General features: G+C 41.0%; 1 protein-coding gene across 1 annotated transcript in view; it reads left to right on the forward strand.

Moving 5' to 3' along the window:
* The window catches only part of LOC132405928 (voltage-dependent P/Q-type calcium channel subunit alpha-1A-like), a 393,641-nt gene extending 369,988 nt beyond the window's left edge, over positions 1-23,653 (forward strand). The window contains exons 46-47 of the mRNA XM_059990909.1: positions 14,392-14,651; positions 22,472-23,653. Of these exons, the coding sequence (XP_059846892.1) occupies positions 14,392-14,651; positions 22,472-23,101 (890 nt within the window). The 3' untranslated portion in view covers positions 23,102-23,653. The remainder of the gene's footprint in view (positions 1-14,391; positions 14,652-22,471) is intronic.
* Positions 23,654-27,095: the final 3,442 nt, after the last annotated feature.

The following is a 27,095-nucleotide window of genomic DNA, read 5'->3' on the forward strand; positions in this document are numbered from 1 at the left end:
GGAGACCATCTAGCTCCTCAGAGCTCTTCTAATATTTATAGAGGGCATGGCTAACCTGTGACTCAACATCACAATTTACTTCATCATGGTCTTGAACCTTATTTTCTGCCCACTGTGCTTTCTTTGTAATTGCTTACACTATAATTCTGGGTTCTATTAATTGCTTTTCCATTGTACTACTTCAATGTACTGATGTGATTAAATGATTTGTATGGATAGTGTGCAAAACTAAATCTTGCACTGTACTTTAGTACATGACAAGAATAAACCAATTACCAAGTTCCATATACTTGCTGTTTCCCCAAATTCTACAATACCTATACAGGTAGTCCCCGAGTTATGAACCTCCAACTTACAGGCAACTCGTGCTTACGAACTAAGGAAGGAGAATGCCATCCACCATTTTAAGTCGTTGCTGTTGACACTGTGTTGAGTGTTTAACTTTGTATTAGGCTTAAATTTTTCTTACTAAGATTCACCCACCCCCTCTCTGGTCGGCTGGTGGCGCAGTGAGATCAGCGCTGGGCTTGAGTTCAATCCAGTGACAGACCGCTCCCGTGCCAGGTTGATGTCGATCCAGTGACTCACCGGGTTGATGTCGAGCTTGAAACCCGACCTCGTAATAAAAACACTGCCACCTCGAGTTTAAATTCCCACGCGGAATATTGTGGAGGATCAAATATCCAAACCCAGCACAGTCCCCACTTGTCCCATTTAGCCTGTCTCAGTGCGGTGGTCCTTAGGACCCAGCAGACCTCGAGAGCCGGCGCAGCTCAGGACCCGCCACCCGCAGTGTTTCTGTTCCATTGACGGGAAATGATCGCAATTGAAAATAAAGTGGAAATAATAAAGCGTTTGGAAAAAGGTGAAACGCCATCAGTCATTGAAAAAGCGTTAGGCTGCAGTCAGTCAACGATGGGAACAATTTTAAAGGCTAATAGATAAAGTGAGAATAATGGAGCATGTGAAAGGTCCTGCCCTGATGAAAGCTACAAATTATTATTAAGAAACGCAGTGGTTTAATTATTGGAAGTCATACGTTTAAGTGTTTTATATGCATAGAAAGGTAAAATATATACTATATACTAAGATAAACGTTTGACTAACTGACACTAAATAATACCGGATGTACCTGTTCCAACTTACGTACAAATCCAACTTAAAGACGGACTCAGGAACAGAAATCATACGTAACCCAGGACCGCCTGTAATTTAAAAAATTAAAGTGTCAATATCAGATTTTAAATTAACTGTCCCTACCACTGGTGGAAGAGATGTTCAGATTTCTACCGACCTCCACTTGAAAGAAATGTTTCCAATCTTAACTCCTGAAAACTTAAAACATAAAAGATTCTGCAGGAGCTACAACTCCAGAGCAACACACAAACTGGAGGAACTCAGCAGATCAGGCAATATCTATGGAAATGAATAAACAGTCAACATTTCAGGCCAAGACCCTTCATCAGAACTGGTCACTGGTGCTACCTATCCTGCTGAGTTCCTCCAGCATTTGGCGTGGGTCCTGAAAACAGTGTTTAGTCTCTGGCCCTTGTTCCCCACCCAATTCGGCCTCCTTACTGTCTTGAAAGCCCCTTAACCAGGTTTGTATATTGTTGCCTTACAAATTGACCCTTTGTGTTCAGGAGTAATTCTGGTAAATTTACAGTGCACTCAGTCTAAGGACAATATAGTCTTCCTCAGGTATAGTACCTTGAATGTGTTACTGTCTCATTGGTTGGGCTATCAACAATGAACTGTGAGTAAGGGGTTAGATGCTCCTTAATATACCATTGTTCATGGGATCTGGGCTTCATGGGCCAGACCACCCTCTATTGTCCATCCCAAATTACAGTTACGGGGATGAGTTGCGGTTAAACTGATACAGTTCTACTGGTGAAGGTGACACTGCAGTGCCTTTGGGACGGATTCCAGGATTAATGTCCACCATGAAGGAACAGTGGCATTATGTCCAGGTCAGGATGTTGTGAGATTTCAAGGATAACCCATATGTGATGACTGAAAAGCAAAAAAATAGTCTGCAGTGGAAACACAAGAGACTGCAGATGCTGGAATCTAGAGAAAAACAAATATGATGAAACAGCATCTAAGGAAGGAAAGGAATTATTAATGTTTCAATCTAAAATGTCAACAATTCTTTTCCTTCCACATATACTGCTCACTAAATCCATTGAGTTGCTTCAGCAGATTATTGCTCAAAAATATATTTGAAATGAGACAGCAGTTGTCGAGAAAAATAGAACATTGAAGAGTCATAGGCTGAAGCTATGTAAACCCCATGCTTCCTGCCATTGTTCCTCTACTGTTCACCAGGTTTAGGAGATGCTGAGAGGTCTAGCCAAATTGCTGCAGTATTATCATATAAATGGTACAAAAGTAGCCACAGGAGGGAATGAATGTTTTAGAATGGTGGAAATGGTACTGATCTTTCCCTAGAATTGCTGAGAGAGAATTGAAAAGAAGAGGCTGAGTATACAAAGCTATATGTGCAACTACCCTCCAGAATATAACAAACTCATGGTCCCAACATCTGAGAAACCATAGTTTCATTACATTCTATCTTGCTCTTTCTTCTCATCTTTAACACAATTTCTTACTTGGCTACACATGCATAATAAAGGAGGCAGTGGGAAACGGGGATTTCTGTCACCAAACAGACATGATCTCACTGGATGGTAGAACAAGCAAGAGGGGTCAAATATTATTTAAAAGAAACTAAATGATATCCTTATCAGCCCCTAAACCAGGGGTTGCCTAACTGGGGTCCACAGAGCCTTCAGTTAATGGTAGAGGTCCATGGCATAAAAAAGGTTGGGAAACCCTGCCCTGAACAAAGGTAACAGATTCTGCGTCAAATACAATGCCAACACAAGCAGAGTTGCAAGGGAATCTGCATAATGTAGATAACATACAAATACAACACATAGCACCTATGCTACAGATGACCATGATAGTGAAGCAACAGGATTCGAAGGTCACAGATAACAGGTTTTCAGCAATGCCACTTGCCATTATAAATAAGGATAACCAAGACCATGACTTCTGTCCCCTACCCTTACTGAGGAACATGGTCAGTTTACTAACTTGTGCTACAATGTCCAGTGTCTTAAGACCATAAGATACAGGAGCCGAGTTAGGCCATTTGGTCCATCAAGTCTGCTTTGTCATTTCATCATGACTGATCCAATTTTCCTCTCAGCCCCAATCTCCTACCTTCTACACCACCCCCCCCCCCCATTCCTTCATGCTGTGACCAATCAAGAATCTATCAACTTCTGTCTTAAATATACATAAAGACATGGACTCCCCAGCTGCCTATGGCAACAAATTCCAGAGATTCACCATTCCCTGGCAAAAGAAATTCCTCATCTCCATTTTAAAGTGACACCCCCTGTACTCTGAGGCAGTGTCCTCTGGTTTTAAGGCTCTCCCACCATAGGAAACATCCTCTCCAAATCCACTATTAAGGCCTTTCACCACTCGATAGGTTTCAATTAGGTCACCCTTCCTTCTTCTGAATTCCAGTGAATACAGTACCAGAGCCATCAAATGCTCTTCATATGACAAGCCATTTATTCGTGGAATCATTTTCGTGCATCTCCATTGAACCCTCACCAGTTTCAGCACATCCTTTCTATGGGGCCCAAACCTGCTCACAATATGCCAAGCGAGGCCTCACCAGTGCTTTATAAAGTCTCAATATTGCATCCTTGCTTTTATATTCTAGTCTTTTTGATAATGCTAATATCGCATTTGCTTTCCTCTCCAAGACTCAAACCTGTAAATTAACCTTTAGGGAACCCTGGAAAAGGACTCCCAAGTCCCTTTGCACCCCAGGTTTTTGTATTTCTCTCCATTTAGAAAATAGTCTTTCATGACCATACACTTCCCGACACTGTATTCCATCTCACAACACACAGAAATGCTGGAGAAACTCAGCAGGCCGGGCAGCATCCATGGAAAAAAGTACAGTCGATGGGTCCTGCCAAAGGGTTTGGTGTGAAAAATCAACTGTACTCCCACCCCCCCATGGATGCTGCCTGGCCTGCTGAGTTCCTCCAGCATTTTGTGTGTTGCATTGTATTCCACCTGCCACTACTTTGTTCACTACTTACTTAATCTGAGTAAGTCTTTCTGTAGTCACTCTACTTCCTCAAAACTACCTGCCCCTCCACCTATCTTCATATAATGTGAACTTTGCAACAAATCTAAGTTACAAATTTCACATCACATACCAGTGATAATAAACCTGATTTTGACTCTGACAAAGCCACTGATTCCATCATCCAAATCATTGACATATAACAAAGAGATCGATCTCAATACAGGCCCCTGTGGAACACCACTAGTCACTGGCAGCCAAAGTTCTCTCTAAAGTACATGAGCACAAAGGAATTTAAACAGCACACAAAAGGTTGTCACCCTCTACCTCATTGGTATATTAAGTATATTTAATGATTGTACAATGTAGATTTTAGAACCGGCTTATTTAGATATTGGAGATATTGTAATGAGGGACACACAGAGATGGCAGAGGAATTGAATGTGTATTTTACATCAGTCTTCACAGTGGAAGACATCTGCAGTATACCAGACATTCAAGGGTGTCAGGGTAGTGGAGTACGTGCAGTGAAAATTACGACTGAGAGGGTGCTCAGGAAGCTTAATGGTCTAAGGGTGGATAAATCGCCTAGACCTGATGAAATGCACCCTCGGGTTCTGAAGGAAGTAGCCAGAGAGATTGCAGAGGCATTAACAATGATCTTTCAAGAATCGATAGAGTCTGGCATTGTACTGGATGAGTGGAAAATTGAAAATATTACTCCGCTATTTAAGACGGGTGGGAGACAGCAGAAAGGAAACTATAGACTTGTGAGCCTGACAGCTATGGTTGGGAAGTTGTTGGAATCAATTGTTAGGGATGAGGTTACAGAGTACCTGGAGGCACATGACAAGATAGGCCAAAGCCAGTGTGGTTTCCTGAAAGGAAAATCCTGCCTGACAAACCTAATGCAATTTTTTGAGGAAATTACAAGCTGGGTAGACAAAGGAGTTACAGTAGATGTGGTGTACTTGGATTTTCAGAAGGCCTTTGACAAGGTGCCGCACATGAGGCTGCTTAGCTGGGTGAAGATGAGGACAGTTACAGGTCCCTATCAACACACTTAAGGAGTTGTAGTTCTGTACACAATCAAGTTCTCACTAATCTTTCAGCTCACCCTGAACAAAATGTTGCAGGATATACAGTAGTTAATTGCAAAATAGATACTGTCATCACTACAGCCATGTAGAAGATAATTTATGGATTTTGATAAAAATACTGAAGCAACACCATTACAATAGAAAACTGAAACTAAGTACACCTTTGTACAGCTATAATTGGTATATCTTGGTCTGAATATTGATGCTGTCAAGCTAAATCTGATAGTTAGACAGTGGATTCCTATTAATTAGGCCATTGGCTAATCAGGTCAGCCACTATTTCGTACAACTCTTAAGAGCAAAACGTAATCGAGAAAATTGCCAGGACTTCCTTTGTTTATTTGGGACACTGCCGCTTAATTGGGGCAAAAGACTGTTGACAAACAAGTTCTAACTAGCAGCTGTCCTGCGCACTTGTGTGGCCGTTAGATGCTATATTGTGTTTAGAATGATCAGTTGCATATGTTTGTGTTCAAAAAGCAATGATGTTGGTCACTGATAGTTGACAATTAAGAAGCCACAAGTCAATTCAGAACTATTTTGCTGACTACGGTTTCAAGTTTTCAGGCTTTGAGACGGCCAGGAGTGAAACTGAAATGGTTTCACTACTTCAGCACATTAGGAACTACGAAGAATTTGAAGGTATTGGCAATCATCTTGAATATTACAATAAAAATGAAGATGTGGATGATGCAATCGTTGACAGCATTGTAGGAAGGCAGTTCATTATCTGCACTAGGTGCCCACACTGATATTGTTCATTCCTCCAATTATTATTATGAACTAACATAGTGCTATAGTATTGTATTACTATTGGCAGTGTTCTGTATTTTAAACACATAATTTGTTACCTTTTTAACTATTTACATGAAATTTTGCCAACTGGGGCAGCTGCTTAATTGTTTCAAAATGTTCTGGTCCCAATGTGTCCCAATTAACCGGAATCCACTGTATTTTGAAAGCAAAGGAAATAAAACATTGGAGAGAACTTTCTGGGAATGATTTAATATTATTGCAGATCCCTTCCTGACCTAGTGTTGATAAAATGCCCGATAGATTAATATTGGCACAGCTTGAGTAGGGAATCGCTGCAACACAGCAAGATTCTTAAAAGTTTACTTAAACTTCCTCAATCTACAGCCGTCAATCAGCTGGATGGAAAACAAAAAACTTTCAGCTTTTTGCTTTTATTTGACAAAAGCACTAACTATTCAAATAGAGAAGGAAGTACAAGTAATTTCTTCACATTGAAGATAATTGCATTGTTTCCCAAATAGATAATCCTTTACTGTAACTAAGGATTACAGTCTATCAATTTATGGTTCTGGGTCTTAAAGCAGTAATTCCAATAACAACAGCTTCCAAGGTGTAGAAATGAGTGATTTTGCTGTTGCAGTATGATTGTGCAGAAGCCTTCTACTGGTTGGGGTTGACCATGGAGGTTGTGTCCCAGCTGTCTACATGATACGAAGCCAGTATGCAAAACAAGGTAGTATGATAGGAAGAGCAAAATGTTGCCCATGTAGCAGGCTCCCCGTCTCCATGCAGCTGATGAATCCAAAAGAACAGCAGAGATCGATGCAGTTCGACATCAACAGCATCATAGGAGATGCCAGTGTTAAACTCAATGTAGGAGTACTTTTTGGACTCCAGCTTATGATTTTTCCCCTTGGAATTTATTCCTGAACCCTTCCCCATGAGTGAGTATAGTCACAAGGCAGTGGAGGTTTGAGATCAGAGTTTTCTTTCTACTAGGTGAGCTGCCAACGATTTCTGTTGAGCCCCATCTGCCCGAAGTAACTGTTTTTAAGGTGCCAGTAACCCACCTTTGACCTTTCTCCTGCCATTAGAAACAACTCCGCAAAGCTGAGTAGCTAAGCCACATGTGAAGACTAGGAGCTGAACTTGGTTGTCAGAGTGTATTCGAGACTCACACCAATGGGGGCATTTAGTAGGTAGTGGAAGCTTATTCCCACTACCATCCCAGATAAAACAAACTTAAGGAACCAGCAGTATGATTCATCTATTAAACACCATTTGAGCCAAAAGGCCTGTATTCATGAATATTACTCCATAACTCCATGACTCCAATTGGTGATGTTCTATCCCAAATACTTCATGAAGCTTCACATAATGAAAATAATTTTCATAATGTAACTTATACACAAGGAATGGGGAACATAGAACAATACAGCATGTGAACAGGCTGTTCAGCCTACAGTGTTGAGTCAAACCAGATAAAAAAGCAAATCAAAAGCACCCAAACAGTAATCCCCCTACTGCACCATGTCCATATCCCTCCATCTTCCTTACATCCATATGCCTATCCAAATGTCTCTTAAAAGCTGTTAATGAATCACTATACCAAGCAATACATTCCAGACATCCACAACTCTTGAGTAAAATCTTAACCCTCACATTCCCCTTGAAACTATTCCTTCTCACTTTCAATGCATGCCCTCTGGTATTAGACATTTCAAACCCAGGAAACGGATACTCTCTGTCCACTCTATCTATGCCTCTCATCATCTTGCAAGCTTCTTATCAGATCTCCCTTCAGCCTCTGGCACTCTAGAGAAAATAACCAAAATAAATCCAGCTTCTTGTTATAGCACATGCCCCCTAAACCAGGTAACATTCTGGTAAACCTTTTCTGCACCCTCTCTGAAGCCTCAATGCCCTTCCTATAGTGAGGGGGTGGGGGAGCAACCAGAACTGTATGCAATACTCCAGATGTGGAGCAACATATCCTCTTGACGTTTGAACTCAATGCCTCGACTAATAAAAGCAAGCATTCCCTAAGTCTTCTTAACCACCTTATCGACCTCTGTAGCCACTTCTCTACTCAGGGCCATATCCTTTAAATGTTGCTAACAGCATACTGTCTCCTTACATTTGCCCTACCGAGGTGCAAAACCTTGCATTTATCAGGGTTAAACTCCATCTGCTATTTCTCTGCTCATATCTTCAACTGATCAAAATCACACTGTATTCTTTGCCAGTCTTCTACACTGTCTACCACTCCACCAATCTTGGTATCATCCACAGACCTACTAACCCACCTATCCACATTTTCATCCAGATCATTTATATGCATCACAAACAGTGGAGGTCCTAGCACGTCCCTGAAGAACACCACTAATTATAGGCCTCCAGCTGTCTTCTATGTGCCAGCCAGTTCTGAATCCAAACAGCCAATTTGCCGTGGACCCTATGCATCTTAATCTTCTGGATCAGCCTTCCATGAAGACCTTTGTCAAATGCCTCAAAAGAAACTCAATTGAGGTGGTAAAGAACAAACTCCCTCACACAAAGCCATGCTGGCTCTCCCCGATTTAGCCATGGGTTTCTAAATACCCATATATCCTAACCCTACCAATTTTCTCCAGCAATCTCCCTACAACTGATGTGAGACTCACCAGTCCATAGTTCCAAGATCAGTGATTTTAGATTTATAACGATCTATCTGTTGAGAAGTCGAAGCTTGCTATTGTTGTAAAGTTTCAATTATACGATCTCTCTGGTGAGCGGCTTCTTCAAGAACTAAAATACTTGCTTGTTGTTTTTGTGACTCCAGTGTAAGTGCTTGAAGTTTTGCATCAAATGTCTTTAAAATTTCATCGAATGTAGAAAGCTTTGCGGTTAATTTACTCTCCAGTTTTCCAAGTCTGTCATCCATAAGATTCGCAATTGCTTCTAAAGTTACCGGTTCTTTCGTCTGTTTCGATTCCTTTGCTCTAGACATTTCAGCCAGTTGAAAATGATTCAAACAGTTGAAAAGAATTTCATATGTTTAAACCCCTTTAGAATAGGTATAAAAAGATCAATTAGGGGGTGTTTGTAGGTTAAAAAAAAGTAAAAGGATTGGAGCAAAGCCTAAAACCGCTTCACTCCATAAGCGCCATCTTGAGACTCAGTCCATAGTTCCTAGGACTTCTCCTTGTTCCTTTCTTAGAGGTACAACATTAGCCAGTTACCAGTCCTATGGAACCTTGCCTGTGGCTGGAGAGGACACAAGGATATTGGTCAAGGGCCCAGCAATTTCAACTCTTGCCTCCTTCAATAACCTGGGGTAAATCCCAGCAGGCCTGGGGACATCCACCTAAATACCCATTAGGAGGCCCTTCCTCCTCCTTGACCTCCCAACACCCTAATGTCAGCACAGATTTCCTGGTCCTCCATATCCTTTTCCTTGTTAAATACTGAAGCAAAGTTCTCATTAAGTACCCCACTCGTATTCTCTGCATCCAAGCAAATATACCCCCCTTTATCCTTGAGTGGTTCTCTCCTCCCCCCCACCCTCCCACAGTTATCCTCTTGACCTTGATTCCATGGCTTAATTAGGAAGAGCCAGCATGGCTTTGTGCGAGGAAGTTTGTACCTTACGGCCATAATCAAATTTCTGTTGAGGCATTACGAATGCTTGCAGAAGTCTTGGATGAGTTACAAATGCAGAACACCATCAGCATCTTGACCAATACCAGCAATTTATCAAAAGGTATAAAAGACATAGTGTTACTGTGTACAGTTAGCTACAATGCAAAGCAATTTCACCTAGACAACCATACAAACACAAAAATGGCTAACTTCACCTCTCCAATGAGTCAAAAATCAAAAAACTGAAACAATAAAGGAACAATATCCTCATTCGCATCAATATGGTCTCAAGGTTTTTGTACACCACAGAAGTGCTCACGTAATAACAAGTCTTTACCACTGAAGTTTTACAACAACATGGTATACCAAGGAAAATAATCCAGTGATAAATGATTATTTACATTATTATTTGAATATAATATATATTGGAAAACATTTATCAATTCCTTCTTATTCTACTGCTTCTAGTGGAGAAATGAGGAACTCATATTAAAGGAAGCCTTAGAAATATGGAAAACCTACAGCAAAATACAGGCCCTTCGGCCAATAATGCTGACCAAACATATATTTACTTTCAGAATTGCCCAGGGTTACCCATAGCCCTCTATTTTTCTAAGCTCCATGTATCTATCCAGGAGTCTCTCAAAAGATCCTTACATATCCACCTCCACCACAGTCGTCGGCAGTCCATTCCACACATTCAACACTCTCTGTGTAAAAATCTTACCGCGGACATCTCTTCTGTACCTACTTCCACGCACCTTAAAATTGTGGCCTCTCATGTTAGCCATTTCAGTCCTGGGAAAAAGCCTCTGACTATCCACACGATCAATGCCCCTCATCTTATATAACTCTATCAGATCACCTCTCATCCTCCATCGCTCCAAGGAGAAAAGGCAGAGTTTTCTCAAACTATTCACATAAGGCATGCTTCCCAATCCAGGCAACATCCTTGTAAATCTCCTCTGCACCCTTTCAATGGTTTCCACATCCTTCCTGTAGTGAGGCGACCAGAAATGAGCACAGTACTCCAAGTGGGGTCTGACCAGGGTCCTATATAGCTGTAACATTACCTCTCGGCTCTTAAACTCAATCCCACAGTTGATGAAGGCCAGTACACAGTATGCCTTCCTAACCGTAGATTCAACCTGTGCAGCAGCATTGACTTTCCTTTGGTCTCTGACCCCAAGATCCCGCTGATCCTCCACACTGCCAAGAGTCTTACCATTAATACTATATTCTGTATTAGTATTATATTCTGTCATCATATTTGATCTACCAAAATTAACCACCTGACACTTACCTGGGTTGAACTCCATCTGCCACTTCTCAGCCTAGGTTTGCATCCTATCAATGTTCCGCTGTAACCTCTGACAGCCCTCCACACTATCCACAACACCCCCAACTTTTGTGTCATCAGCACACTTACTAACCCATCCCTCCCTTCCTCATCCAGGTCATTTATAAAAATCACAAAGAGTAAGGGTCCCAGAACAGATCCCTGAGGCACACCACTGGTCACTAACCTCCATGCAGAATATGACACGTCTACAACCACTCTTTGCCTTCCATGGGCAAGCCGATTCTGGATCCACAAAGCAATGTCCCCTTGTATCCCAGGCCTCCTTGAAGTATCTGAAGGTTGTTCTGGCTTTCCAGAGAAGCATCAGTTGGCTAACTTCCTATTTTTTTTTTATTTTAATACTGCATCAAGTCTACAAAGCTGCTAATACATCAACATCTTCACAAGTGTTTCAGTTGAATCCAAACTTAATGAAAGGGGAAGAGTACAGATTCAGCAATTAAAGCAAAAGGCAGCAACACAAATCAAAGAAAGGCAATTCAGACCATGTTAGAATCAGCCTCTCCAAGCCAACAAGTATGAGATACAGAGACCGGAAACCAATGAAGCAAGTCAAAGCTGTGATCAAAAACAGTATGTGGTCTGTAGTGATCAGATGATCACAGCAAAAGTAGCACCTGGAGGCAAATAGGAGATCGATCATCATAAATCCATTCCTGTTGTGTACAACAGCAACAGCAGTGAATTAACGTAGGAGGCTGTATAATCTCTTTTAAGCAACAAAAACAGCAACAGAGAGCAATGCAAATTTGAAAAGGTCAGAACAACAGAAGCAGATGTGGCCCAATCTACAGTACAGTATGTGTGAAACGACCCTACATCCTGATGGAATATCAGGATACTAAAAGAAATGGCAGAATATAGTAGAGGCTTTGGTGACAATTCACCAAAATTCTCTGGACTCTGGTGCCAGCAGATTATAAGACAGTGAATGTCACACCACTGTTCAAAGTAGGATGTAGGCAAAAGGCAGGTAAGACACCAGTTAGTTTAACATCTGTGGTTGGAAAAATGCTTGAAGCTATCATTACAAAAGAAAAAGTGAGGCATCTGGAAAGAAATGAATCCAACAAGTAGATGCAGCATGGATTCAGCAAAGGCAGGTGCAGTTTGATAAATGTACTGGAGTTTTTTGAGGATATATCGAGCACAGTTGATAGAGGGGAACAGATGGACTTTACTTACTTGGATTTCCAGAAGACATTCGATAAGGTGCCACATAAAAGACTTATCCATAAGAGAAGGATGCATAAGAGTTGGGGGTGATGTATTGGCATATAAAGGATTGGTTAACCAATAGAAAGCAGAGGCTTGGGATACATGGGTGTTACTCTGGTTGACAATCAGTGGTGCACAGTATGCCAGAGGGGTCTGTGCTGGGTCCGCAACTGTTCCAGATTGTTAATGTATATCGTGAAGAGGGGACTGAGTGTAATGTATCTAAGTTTGTGATGATACTAAATTGAGTGGAACAGCAAATTGTACAGAAGGTACGGATAGTCTGTGGAGAGATATAGATAGGTTAAGTGAGTGAGCAAGAGTCTAGCAGATGGAGTACGATGTTGGTAAATGCAAGGTCATGGAAGGAAAAATGAAAGAGCAGATTATTATTTAAATGGCAAATAATTGAAGCATGCTGCTGTGCAGAGGGACTTGAGAGTGCTTGTGCATGAATCACAAAAGGTTGGTTTGCAGGTGCAGCAGGCTATCAAGAAGGCAAATGGAATAAGGCCTTCATTGCTAAAGGGATTGAATTTAAGAACAGGGAGGTTATGCTGCAACTGTATAGTGTACTGGTGAGGCCGCATTTGAAGTTCTGCATGCAGTTCTAGTCTCCTTACTTGAGGAAGAATATACTGGCTTTGGAGGCAGCACAGAGGAAATTCACCAGGTTGATTCCAGAGATGAGGGGATTAGACTACAAGGAAAGTTTGTGTCACCTGGGATTGGACTTGCTGGAATTTGGATGAATGAGAGGAGATCGTATAGAAACATATAAAATTATTAAAGAATTAGATAAGATACAGACAGGAAAGTTGTTTCCACTAATAGGTGAGATTAGAACTAAGGGACATAGCTTCAAGATTCAAGGGAATAGATTTAGGACAGAGATGAGGAACTGCTTTTCCTCCATGAGTAGTGAATTTGTGGAGCTCTCTGCCCAAAGAAGCAGTAGAGGCTACCTCAGTAAATATTTTTAAGGTAAGGTTGGATAGATTTTTGCATAATAGGGGAATTAAAGGTTATGGGGAAAAAGCAGGTAAGCAGAGATGGCCAGATCAGCCATTATCTTATTGAATAGCAGAGAGCAGTTTCGATGGGCCAGATGGTCTACTCCTGCTCCTATTTCTTACGTTCTCATGTGGTACGATGTATGAAGTGTAGGTAAGTCACACAGACCCAGGACACAAGCAAATTCCAGTTATTTGCCCATTGTTTCTGTTAGATATTAATGCTGTTTTTAAATTGTCCAGCACTCTCAGCCTAGCCTCAAATACACAACACAATCTTTCTTAGGGTTCTAAGAACGCAACATTGAAGACTGCGTTAATGAGGGTGTGGGTGTGTGACGTAAGAGGTTCCATCAGTGATTCAAGATCTGTGTCAATAATTACCTGAAGGATATTGTCAAGAGTTTAATCAGCATAACACCATGCCTTCTAAGTAAATGCTATAATGGCACTATGCCAACCAGGCAACTTCAGATACATTGAAAGTCTAATATGCACACATTTATCAAGCAAGAGACCAACTCTTATGCCTGCAAGAACTAACATTTTGATTACAACTTCTTCAGAAAGGAGCCTTTAGTTGGTCCTTCATTAAGATCAAAGAGCAAATACACACATCTGGCTAATTGATCGCCATACAACATGGCAGCCTACATCAGTATTGAGTAATAAATAGTTGACTACAGAATCAATGAGTACTTGAGAATAAATACCATCTTTTAATTTCAACATGACCTCCAAACTCACAACCTCCACAATCTTGGACAAAGGTCGATGGCACATTAGGCGCGACTTGTAGATTTTCTTCTAAGGTGGACACAATATGCCACTGTTCTTTCATCACTGGAATCCATAAGAACTCCATGTGCTACACCACAGAGTTCCGTACTTCAAGGCGACTCAAAAACTTATCACAGGTTGTTTGGGATGAGCAATAAATGCTGGCTTTGCCGTAGCACCCTCATTCAAAAATAAAAAGCAAAACATCTCCATTTAGCAACATGCTGAGGCACCTGCATTAACTGAAGGTGAAAAAATAAACGTGGGTGGCTTGGGAAATCATTGTTATATCATATACAAATCAAAGTAATTCTTCATATATAGTATTTAGTTACTGAGAGAAATATTAAGGTGCTCTCTAAATGCAAGTCTTTCTTTCTAAACATTTTCCGATTTCTTTTTCTTTGCCTAAATGATCAGCTTTTATTGATATAGGGCTTGGAACAGACCTCAGTACTACAACACAGTCAGGTGACCTCCCTCCAAAGGAGAAGGATCGGGAGCGAGGAAGGCCCAAAGACAGAAAGCACCATCATCACCACCACCACCACCACCACCACACGTCATCCGACAAGGAGCGTTATTCACAGGAACGGCATGAGTACAGCAGACCTCGATCGAGGGACAGGCGGTGGTCCCGATCTCCTAGTGCAGGCCGCGAGTGTGTTCCCCATAGACAGGTGGGTCTGCAAACTTCACAGATCTTGGACGTGTTGAGGGATTAACAAACAATCATGTATCCAGCATGGAACTTACCCCACAGAGAAACTGGCAACTAACCAAAAAACAATGTAAATCATTAATCCTTTGCTGGTGGAAAATAAATAACTAAACCCCATTTGTATCCTTAGCTCCACTTATCCTATACTTAAGGAATACCACCTTTCTCTAAATTAAAACCGCATTTCCACCCAATACTATCAGAAAACCCTGCTATAGATAATACCACTTTTTGACCTAGGCCCACTAGAATCTACCAGGTGGTGAATCCTATCCTGCAACTTTGCTCAAAGGGATTCAGGCACAACCATTCCATTAATATGATGTTTACAAAAGTAAAAGGGAGCCTATACTGCCATCCTATTTAATTCCTGTTCAATGGGAATTATCTATTCGGGCAGAAATAAGCAGATGTTATCAAACGGACGAGTCTTTCCAAATTGCTTCCATGTTCAAAAAGTGGACCAAATTGTACCAAATGATTTAGCAATAGTTGTAATCCAAACAAATTTTAGGTTAGTCATATTGTGGAACTAATGACTGACCAGCAATAATTTTAAACTGAAGAGCAGCACCAGCCAACTGTTGAATCCAAGAAGGGACAGAGGAAAACAAAATGGAAAAATTCAAAGACTGGCATTACAAACATTTTGGTAGGTCCTGGTCCGCGGAGAGAAAAATACAAGACCATCTTCCCACACCTAGTCATCAACGTCGAGGCCAATTCAGTACGTGTATAGTCTTAAACAGGAAACAACTTTCCCATCTGCCCAACCACCAGCCCTATCTCAGTTTCCCCAAATATCCAGTAACCATAGATTTTGCTGGATACTTATGAATTATGCCAGATAGTAGGCTTTAAAGTGGTGTGGATGCTTTTTGATGTGATTACTGGCAAGAGCATGTCACTTTGGGCCAGGGTGGTATTCTGACATAAGCAGCAATTACTTTGCTAACCTTGTGTGCCAAAGGTAGCTCTTCTGAATTGAAAGAATGGAATTACTGGTTACATGTTTAACTGAAACCCAAAATATATTGTGAAGTTATTTCCCTCTGGTTCTTGCTTTCTAATAAGCTGATAGGCCATACAGGTTAAACATCTTGGTTTACAAATGCTTCTTTCAGCTCATGTGCACTACTAGTAGATGGCTTCCTTGGCTACAGCTTCCTACTCCTATACTTATAAAAATATATACTGGAAGGACAAGAGTTCAAAGCATAACATTTATTCTGATTGTTAAGCTTCCCAATTTTAACCATCCAGCAGATATTTTTCTGCATGTAATGCTTCCATTCTTAACAATGTAATTTGCAGTCTTTTTCATTGCAGAAAGTATCTTCAGAAGTGGAGGGAGTTGCTGTCCATTCTACCAGTATTTAGGTCTTCCCACTCAATATGGGGAAAATTAAGCCAATTAATGCTGCTTTTACATGCTACAGTATGTCCATCTTCAAGACACAGAAAAAGGAAATGGCAGAGAAGGGTTAATAAAGTAAATTTTATTTTCTGCTTTAAATAAAAGTGGCAGAAGTTTAACAAATAGAAAGGAACTAATAACTCAACTATATTTTAAGGTTATCTTTTGTAAATGCCTTTCATTTGATTTCAAGAGTTCATCCAAAATTTCTATCAAAAATCTGTACTCACTAAGCTGACCCAAAAAGAAACCTCCCAACAGAAATCTACTATCGTGAAGCAGTCTCTTTTCTTTCCCCAATTACTTCCGCTATCAGTTCAAAAGTAGATGTGATATTCATCAAGCTGAGCATTCAATCATATTAAAGAATTCTTACTGAAGATAAAGCATAGCTTTTAACTATTTTTTAAAACATCACACAGCACAAAATAAAACACTGGACTATGCATAGGTAAAATCAAGTCACATTTTATTGTCATTTCGACCATAACTGCTGGTACAGTACACAGTAAAAATGAGACGTTTTTCAGGACCATGGTGTTGCATGAAACAGTACAAAAACTAGACTGAACTATGTAAAAAAACACAGAAAAACACTACACTAGAATACAGACCTACCCAGGACTGCATAAAGTGCACAAAACAGTGCAGGCATTTCAATAAATAACAAACAAGACAGTAGGGCAGTAAATGATTAAGACAGCTGATTTATCAGAAATTAATCATATAACCATATAACAATCACAGCACGGAAACAGGCCATCTTGGCCCTCCTAGTCCGTGCCGAACTCTTAATCTCACCTAGTCCCACCTACCCGCACTCAGCCCATAACCCTCCACTCCTTTCCTGTCCATATACCTATCCAATTTTACCTTAAATGACACAACTGAACTGGCCTCTACTACTTCTACAGGAAGCTCATTCCACACAGCTATCACTTTCTGAGTAAAGAAATACCCCCTCGTGTTTCCCTTAAACTTCTGCCCCCTAACTCTCAAATCATGTCCTCTCGTTTGAATCTCCCCTACTCTCAATGGAAACAGCCTATTCACGTCAACTCTATCTATCCCTCTCAAAATTTTAAATACCTCGATCAAATCCCCCCTCAACCTTCTACGCTCCAATGGATAGAGACCTAACTTGTTCAACCTTTCTCTGTAACTTAAGTGCTGAAACCCAGGTAACATCCTAGTAAATCGTCTCTGCACTCTCTCTAATTTATTGATATCTTTCCTATAATTCGGTGACCAGAACTGCACACTATATTCTAAATTTGGCCTTACCAATGCCTTGTACAATTTTAATTTTACATCCCAACTTCTGTACTCAATGCTTTGATTTATAAAGGCCAGCGTTCCGAAAGCCTTCTTCACCACCCTATCTACATGAGACTCCACCTTCAGGGAACTATGCACTGTTATTCCTAGAATGATTAAGATTAAAATTAAGATTAAAACTAATCTCAAAAGCTTTTTTCATTTGTTAGATCTAGAGAAATTTCCAATAAATTAGCTCTCCATTAATGCTAAAGACATCATGCAGCAAGAGCATTTTAATTGGAAGATATTTATAGAAAGACATGAAATTCATTTGTGTTCCGAAGTCCAATCATGCTTGGAAGAGAGATATTTGCAAGCAAGGGGTAGCGGATCTGTGTAGGAATACTGGATCACTGACAACAACTTTAGGAATTCCACGTTAACCACACTTACCCAGGAATCCTCAAGCTGCCGCAGGTGCCACAAGACATCAACAACTAACCTGTAGTTTTAGTGACGCAATGACCACAACATATAGAGAAATACAATCTTATTTGACCCAATCAGGCATTTCCCTTCAAGTAAAAATTAACAACCATTTCTGCAATTCATGCTATCCTGGCTATAATGGTAACTTTGTTCAAATCTGACTTAACAGCACATTGTAAATAATTGTATGTAAGCACGCGCGCAAACACACTCAGATTCATTTGCTTGTGAGCATACTCAGTAAATCCAGTAACCATATTAGAATCAATTAAAGACCACAAAAACAGGGTGGACAACCAAGTATGCAAAAGACAACAAATTGGAGAATGTGAATTCATATTAATAAATTTCAAATAAAATACAGGTATCAAAAATAAAGACCACATAACTCATCAAGAACCATCTGCATCCCAATGTTCTTAAGAGAAGATTATCTGCATCCCTACTGGTCTGGCCTAGATGTTTGCGATTGTAGACCAATAGTCAACTTTTAACTGCCCTCTGAAATGGCCACCAAGGGGAAACTGGTGATGTCAGTGTTAGTGACACCCACACATACTGAAAGAATCACTGATTGAGGTGAACTACTTTAACTCAACCTTAAATAATATTTTAATTACTGCATTGCACAAACTGATACCCTGAAGCAAAAGTGTTCAAGATAATTAGCCACAAGCACATCAGTTGGCATTTCGAGTCCGTCTTTGAGGAAGATGCTCCTTTCAATACGGTTGAGCTTTTCAACTCACATAAAATGTAGGCACTGTTGGCAAGCATTTACTGACTGTCTACAATTGCTCTCAACAAGGTGATGATAAGTTGCCTTGCTGAATTGTTGCACTCATGTGTTGACAATGCTCCTACAATACTGATGGTAGGGAGTTCCAGATTATAAACTCAGTAACAATGAAGCAGCCGCTGATATTCTTCCAGGGCAGGATGGTGCATAACTAAATGGAAAATCTGCTGGTGACAATGGTCCATTTACCTGCTGCCCATGCTCTTACTAGGACTAAAGGTTGCAGATCTAGGTGGCAAATTTCACTGCACTTTATTTAGTCTCTTCATCAGTGACGGTCAACATTTACAAAATATGAATGGACACAGAGAGGTTGATTTGTTTTGAGAATCCACATCTTGAAATTTTCTTTAAGATTACCAATTCATTTTTCAATAACATTTATTAATATGCTGAATTGTATGGAAAAAATGCATTGCAGTACATACTGAAAATAAAACGTACTTCAGTAATAACTATTGTTTTTTTCAAAATATCAGATCAGAAATATAGTCACTCATTGTATGAATATAGTAACATACAAGCTCCCATAAACATGCTACAAGTGCCAGTTAGCCTATTATTTTAGGACAAATTTGTACAAGCAACGAAGCAAATTGCACTACTTCCTGAAATAATACCTTGATAATTTTTCTATGTTCATTTGAGAGAGCACAGGTTAATATCTCCAAGACAGCACTAATGGCAGTACAGTATTGCCTCACTGTCCCAGGCTAATAAGATATTAATACTCCTCTCTGCATTTCTATTTATATTGCATTCGTATGTGAAAGCAGTCCGTTTGTCAAATTGCCACACCGCCAGAAACCCTCCCCACAATCTTTGTATTTCCTTATACCCTCTATCCCTCTGATATCTCTGTAGAAGTCTGGCCTCTGAATTTAATCCCTCTGTCAATAGCAACGGCACTTTCAGCTACTCAAGTCCGGGGTTTGAAATTCCTCTCTAAATTGCTTCATTTTCTTCTCAAGATGCTTCTCAAAACCCAAATCTATGGTCAAGGCTTTATGTAACCTTGGGAAGACTCTCTCTTTAGTCACTCCTGAGGCATGCCAACTCACATTTGTTATTTTGAAGCTCTCGCATCAATTAACACTGTGCTGCCTTCGTTAATGACTGTCACCACTACCTGTACACTTTTCCAAATTTTCTCTCTTTTCCTAATGGACTAGATTACTGGATTTTCATCATTCCCTGGGAGGAAGCAGATACCGAGTCTGGGCATGCTATTCAAGACAAGTGGGTACTTCAACCCAGCCATATCCTGACTTAAACAATATCTACATACCTGCAGTTCCCCAGTGTTTCTCAGACAAGGATTACCAATGGCAACCTCAGTTGGAACATTTCCTTGACATACAAGTGCTGAGGAACTTTGCAAACTGGAGAATCATACAGCTTAAGGCTGTTCTACCAATTATTGAAGGCTCAAATGTCACCATGTTCCTGCCTTCCCTAATACTACCCCAAATCCTTTAATATCTTTAGTTTGAAATGTTGACTAATTGATAGTTTAAATTAACCATTCCAGTATCAGCTTCCATTTGCAAGAGTTCAAAAGTCCTCTGCTCTCTACCTGCAGTTCTACATCAGGCCCAAATGACCTGGCTTTAATCTTCTGACTCTTTTAATCTCCTTTTAATCATAGCTACTTTAATAATTTTTATTATAATTCAGAGAATACAACCCTAGTTTTAAATCCCTGCTAAAATGCTCACTAGTCTGAAGTCATTATAAGGCAGAATTTCTGCCAATGATCAACTCCCAAAGCCGATTATAACCTTGAAGCAACTTTCAGGCAGTAAACATACCTGCCAGTGACAAATTTATCCCAAAAGTAACAGTACAGTCATAGAGCATCTATGCTCTAAAGCAGTGACTAAAATATTTTCAAGTCAGAATCACTTTATTACCAGTATATGAAACATATCAGAATTTGTGATTCAATTCCAAGCATAAAACACAGGACAACATCATAACAGACAACACAATAGCAACCAACAGTTTTTCAAGACAATAGTGCAAACAGTTTTGAGCAATCAACAATTAGCACAAACAGCACAAAAATCAAACTTAAATAAATGTGAACATATGAACAGATTCAATATTATTAAAAGAACATAGAGAGCAGGAAAGACCGTTTAACAGATGTTGTGCAGGGATATCAGGTTTTTACACATGAGTGAGTTCTGTTGAGAAGCTGGATAGCTACAGGAAAGAAGCTTCGAAAATCAAGCGTAGCCCTGGTGGTGATGGACTATTAGTGTATCCCTAATTGGAATTTAGTAAGTAGGTGAATACTAGGGTGGGTGGAGTCAGTCAAGGCTGTGTACCAAGAACATGTATGCATAGTGCTCCCATGTCCATTGCCCTCAGTTTTCTAGGGGGTAGAGGTTGTTAGTGTAGTACAATTTATAGAGAATGGAATACAATTATGGATTTGATGAAAAAGTGGGTTGGTCAAAGTTGGTGGGGAAAAACAGGATGCCTGTTTTTAACTAGAAATTAACTCAAATGCACAGATAGCAAGTGATGGATAAGTGGTTCATAATTATGCGGATCAGAGAGAGAAAGTGGTCCTTGAGGCTTGTTAGCTGAAAGTAGAGGTTTATTAACAAATGTTTTGGATAACTTGAAGAAAGCCTTTGTAGAAACAAGCAGGTTGCCACTTGCGGATTTTGAAATAATACACCAATATCCTCCGCTCATTTAAAAGAAAACTGAATGGCTTCATTTGAGACAATTTTGTATTTTACGTTACAACAAATCATGTTCCTAAACAATAGTTTGTATTTCAGAAACAGCTCGAATTAAAAAAAGATAAAGTGCAGAGGTTGTGATAGCTGTGACTCAGTGGGTAATAATTCCACTCCCGAAACATGCTCAAGTGTCTTGGCTGAGCAACTTTCTGAGGCTCTGGCAGCATCCTCACCTTACAAACTGTTTCACTAGAACATCAAGTTCTCCAGTATTGTCAAAATTTAACCCTCACTATTTATTATAAAACATACCTAGTTGTTTTGAACCTAGTTGTTGTCACATTTCAACAGCAAACTTAAAAGAATCTTAACGGTTATACAGCACTTTGGGACGTTCTGACATCAACAAGAAAGGCATTTCAAATTGCAATTATCTTTCCACCCACAACAGATCAGTCAATATCTTAAAAAGCAATCAGTTAACATTCCTAGGAAAATGAAAACTTATGTTACTAACGGTTAGAGCCCGCAGTCGCTGCTCTCTGGTAGAGGTGTGATACATAAAAGCAATTCCAGAGAGATAACTGGGTCTGGAAATCCATTCTCGGTCGTATGCATTGGCTGAAACATTGAACTAGATGCAACACGCAGTCGCCATTGTAGCAAGCGTTCTGCGCTGGCTAAAACGGGTGGAGTTCCTACCATTGATAATAATACAGGCATGAGCCAACATTAACCACTACCCCCCCCCCCCCCCGCGCCTTTCAGTTAACAGCGGTAACAGTGTTTTCAGTTTAAGCTTCAATCTTCCAGCAGTACTAACACTTCCCGTTCAATTACGAGCATGGTCTCCAAGATGTTTAATCTGTACGGCTTTGCGATGCGCTTTTAAACCCATGTTATCTGAAGCACAATGCCTGCTTTTTCTCAACCCCTTGACTTACAAACGTCAATTTCTCTTTTTACTTTCTTTTGACTTTTTTTGTTCTGTGGTCGTTGCTTCCTTCTTTATGTTCCTTTTCTGTTACCTCTTTGCTTTCTCCGATGGTTTTCCTGTCTGTGTTTTTGCTCCTGATTTTTTATTTTTGATTTGCTTTGTTTCGATTTTCATCTAGGGCAGTAGTTCTGTGAGTGGGAGTCCAGTTCCTTCCACTTCTGGTACCAGCACACCGAGGAGGGGACGCAGGCAACTCCCCCAGACTCCCTCCACGCCCAGGCCGCATGTCACCTACTCCCCCGTGGTCCGCAAGGCCATGAACACATCGCAGCAGCAGGGTAGGACACCGACCCCTGTGCCACGCCGGTACTCACCCCCGGCCCCGGAGCACCCACGGGGCGAGAGGCACAGCAGCAGCAGGTCCCCCGGCACGGAGAGAGGCACCGTCCCGCGCAATGGCTCCCCCCGACTGCATCGCCAGAGCAGCGGCCAGTGGTCCACCCCCAGCTCCCACCTCTCTGAGCCTTACCTGGGATGCCACGACGAGGACTATTACCGCGGCCCCGACTACGACGGCACGCCGAGGGAGGAGACTCTGACCTTCGAGGTGGCCGTAGCGACGAGCTCCGGGAGGTCGCCGAGGACTTGTCGGGCGCCATCCTCCTCCTCCGTGTCCCTCCCGAGGCACGGGCGCCGGGTACCCAACGGGTACTACCACAACCTGGGGCCCACGAAAACGAGAGGGCCCGGCGCAAGGAAAGGGATGCACGAACCCTACAGTGAGACCGACGAGGACGACTGGTGCTAGCCCCACCCTCACACCCCGCCACCTCCTCCCTCCCATCCCCTCGACACCTCCATACTTCTTACATTGCCAAGCGAGCCGGAGGAGCGAGAGTCTCTGGGCCTCCTGAGGAGCTCTAGCCTTCCAAACATTATAACAAAAAAAAAATCAATCAAGGGAAAAAAATAAATCTTCACAGGGAATGTGGGGAGGGTTTGCGCGTCGAGGAATCAAAATGGCGGCGGTCTAGTTGCGTGCTTAGCACAATTGAGCGGGAAAAAGAAAAACCCGTGAAAGTACTTTCTGGCGAAGCTGTTGGGGGTTTTATTGATGAGTTTTATCATCCATTACCTGCTAATATGTTATTGGTATTGTTTTGGCCGTGTGTTGTGTTGGGGGGGGCGCGCAGGTTTGCCGTGCCCCCCCGGCAGCCTCAGAGAAGCGGTTGCTAAGCAACGGTGATCGCCCTGCGATGCGGGGAGCCTGGCTTCAGCTTGGAAGTTGTGCTGTTATGCCTCATCAGAACGGCTCATCACAGCATGGATTCCTCTCTCTCACTCTCTCTATAAAGAGCATGTCGTGACCAAGAGCACTTTGATTTAATGTGCGTATGTTGGGGTTTGGGCGGGGGCGGGGTGGGGAATGGGCGGTGGTGTGTGTGGGGGGTGGGGGGTATGAAGTGGGGGAAATGATTAGAGGGATGCAACTGTTATCTCGGCATCAAACTCCCTGCAAACTTGCGTGAGATCATTTCCATTTTATTTGTAATTCTTCTTTTTCCAACCCTGTGGATTGAACGGGTGGGGTGAGGGCACCGTGAGGCCTCACCTCGATGGGCGAGAGGTGCAGAGGAAGGGGAATCGCTCTGCCAGACATTTAAACGCTGGCAAAATCACACCAGCCCAGTGCAAAGTGGAGTGTATGATTTTTAAGTGTGTGAAGCTCTTGAGTGCCTTTGCAGTTTAATCTGTTTGTTAGTTTTCCAATTTTACCAGGTTTTCCCTGTCATCCCTTTTTAATTATTCAAAATTATGACTATTCATTCTACTTGTCTATTCTACTCTCGAGGCAAAATCCCTAACCATTTATGTGCAATAGGGAATGGCTTCATTTGAAGGGATTAGGATTTGGGTTCTGATTGTTTAAGGTTTAATACTTGTTATTCTCACCAGAAGGTACTCAAAGGACATGGGGCAGAAGCAAATATGTATTTTAAGAATCAGATTCCAGGTATCCGGCTTTGCATAATTCCAGTGTAGCATGTACAATAGTGCCCACAATTCAAATGGAGGGAGGATTCAATGTGTTTTTGAAATTACTGGTTAACCTCGCTGGTGGCACTGCCTGTAGGGTAGGAAATGGATAAAAGAGGTTCATTAGCAGGAGAGGGCTGTTTAAAGTTCCCTGGATCTCCAAACATCCACACAAATACACATATGTAAATGCTAACCTCAGAAATTACAACCAAGCTCAATCTTTACAATGTTGTAGGAAGACGGAGAAGTTCCACGGCTCTTTAAGGACAAGCAAAGAAAGGATCAGAATAGCAAAAGGCACTGGGAAAGAAGGAGAAAACAGATGTATTTATCTATTTCTGAGAAAAAGCTATTCCTACTTCCCTTGGAATGGTATGTGTTGATTAAACTGCTGCAAACTTGATTAAGGTGTAGTTAAGAAGTCAGTTCTAAGATTTCCATCCAGTAATGATATACCTACACGTGTGGCTTGAAAGGAAACTCAAGCTCGGGTGGTAATTGAAGCTATGAAGAAGCATGAATGATTGTAATTTGCCCCTTACTGGGGTGTAATGCCAGCCAACCTGCCACATCAAGTCAGTGAACTTCTTGAGAATTGTTTTCTTACAATCACACTGGGCTTGATTGGCTATGTAAAATATTCTGATATATTATACAATTTAAAGACAAGACATTCGGTAAATCAGGAAGAGTATTTACAGAGTTGGATCTTCTCAGCTCTGTTCAGCTGCTGAGTGTTTATCCTATCTAAAATGGGTGACCCCCCCCCCCCCCGGCTTTTATCTCCTACATACTTTCCCCAGGAATTCCAAGAGATCACGATGGGTGACCCTTCCAAGTTTCCAGGATCCCATGAGACTACAGTCCTGGTCCTGGACTTATTTCCACTTGGCATGATTAACTTATTATTATTTAATTATTTATGGTTTTATATTGCTATATTTCTTTACTATTCTTGGTTGGTGCGGCTGTAATGAAACCCAATTTCCCTCGGGATCAATAAAGTATGTCTGTCTGGCAAACAAACAGTGGGAATTAGACTGGACAAAGTTCGATTTGAGCAGATTTGTATTTACTACCTGTTTTGGCAACAGACAGTCAACATACTTTACATAACATGCATCAAGGAGTCCTTACTCAGAACAGTGGGAATGAGAACATCCACTCTAGAACGTTATTTTTTGAAAAATGGTCATTGATACGAACACCACAGCATTAATGAAATTGTGGGAGAGTGAAGCTGGTTTCTGGTTCTAGCAGCCTCAATCCCCAATATAATACTCTCCTCAGATGCTCAACTGCATAAAGTGCCAGCCTTAAAATATCCAATAGCACTACCTGTGGGTACAGCAGGAATATGCACAAACCAGCTGAGTCTGAAGAAACCAGGATAAAACTTAACTTTTTTTTATGAACTGTGGGCAAGTCTGCTATGCAAACCCGATGGAGGGTGGGGATGGCATATTGAGCATCAGTCCTAAACAGCAGATAAAACTGGGAAAACGAACATCCATAGCCCTGCAAAGGCAACAGGATCTTTAATAATGAGTATGTGAGATTTTGTGTGAAAATATTTGCCTGTGGCCATAATTGAGTTCACTGTAAATAAGCTGATGGCCCTCTTAGAATAATGTCAGTGAATCGAGTTTATAATTAGTACAGTTCCAAAAGAAAATAGAGATTATAAATTTCTGGGAAATATATAAATATATATGTATATACATATATTTATGTATGAAGAATATTTATTAATATAGAGTATTTAATAAGGCACTGCAGGTCCAAACAGTAATGGCTCTGGTACCTATAATGTGAAAGAGGGCAGAAGATGAAAAAGAGAATTACAAAATACATATTTTGAATATTAATGGAGGTGATCTCGTAAAGTTTTGATGCATTCTATGCTCCAGGTTCGATTGTAAAACGTTTCATTTCAATGTCATTCTGATACACTCAGCTGCTGGCTCCTGTCTGGACAACTTTTCAGATGTGTAGTTATATCTTTTACATGCCTCTATACACTCAAATAGAAGTCTGGATGTTTATGTTAATGTATGGAGCTAAATGTACAAGGGAGGCAGGTAGAGGGCCCATATCTTCCCAGTGAAACTTTTTTTTTCCAATGATAGCTCCCAGTGTGTGGCTCAAAGGGCCATGCTCTCTTCACTCTAACTCCAAAGGTTGTGGATTCAAGTTCCACTCCAGGACTGGAGCATAAAAAAATCTAGGCTAGCACTTAAAGTGCGGTACTGCAAGAGTGCTGCTTTGCTGGAGGTGCTGCCTTCTGGATGAGATATTATACCAAGGCCCCGTCTGCTTTCTCAGGTGTAAAAGATCCCATGAAATTGTGTCAGAGAACAGGAGGAGTCTCCCTGCTGTTCTGCCATGTTTTTTTTTCTGTTTGTCAACATTTCTAAAACACGGTTATTTGGTCATTGTCATTCTGTGATTAGTGGGAGTTGGTTGTGTGCAAATTTATTGCTGTGTTTCCTACATTACGACGACAATGCCTCAAAAAGTGTTTCATTGGCTGTGAAGCATTTTTTAACATTCTGAGATGAATATGAAAGGTGCTGCAGAAATGCAAGTCTTTATTTCTTCTTCTGACTATCATTTTCAAAGCTGGATGCTAAGAGCCTATAATGATCAGCGTGGGTCATGGCTGGAAGGAGGACAGATCTTAACATTTTCCAAAGATATTGGGCATGTTTGAGATAGAATAGAAGGAAATGTATTTCACTGTAAAATAAATTTGATATGTA

This window comes from Hypanus sabinus, chromosome 16, assembly GCF_030144855.1.
Source record: "Hypanus sabinus isolate sHypSab1 chromosome 16, sHypSab1.hap1, whole genome shotgun sequence".
Taxonomy (NCBI): Eukaryota; Metazoa; Chordata; class Chondrichthyes; order Myliobatiformes; family Dasyatidae; genus Hypanus; species Hypanus sabinus.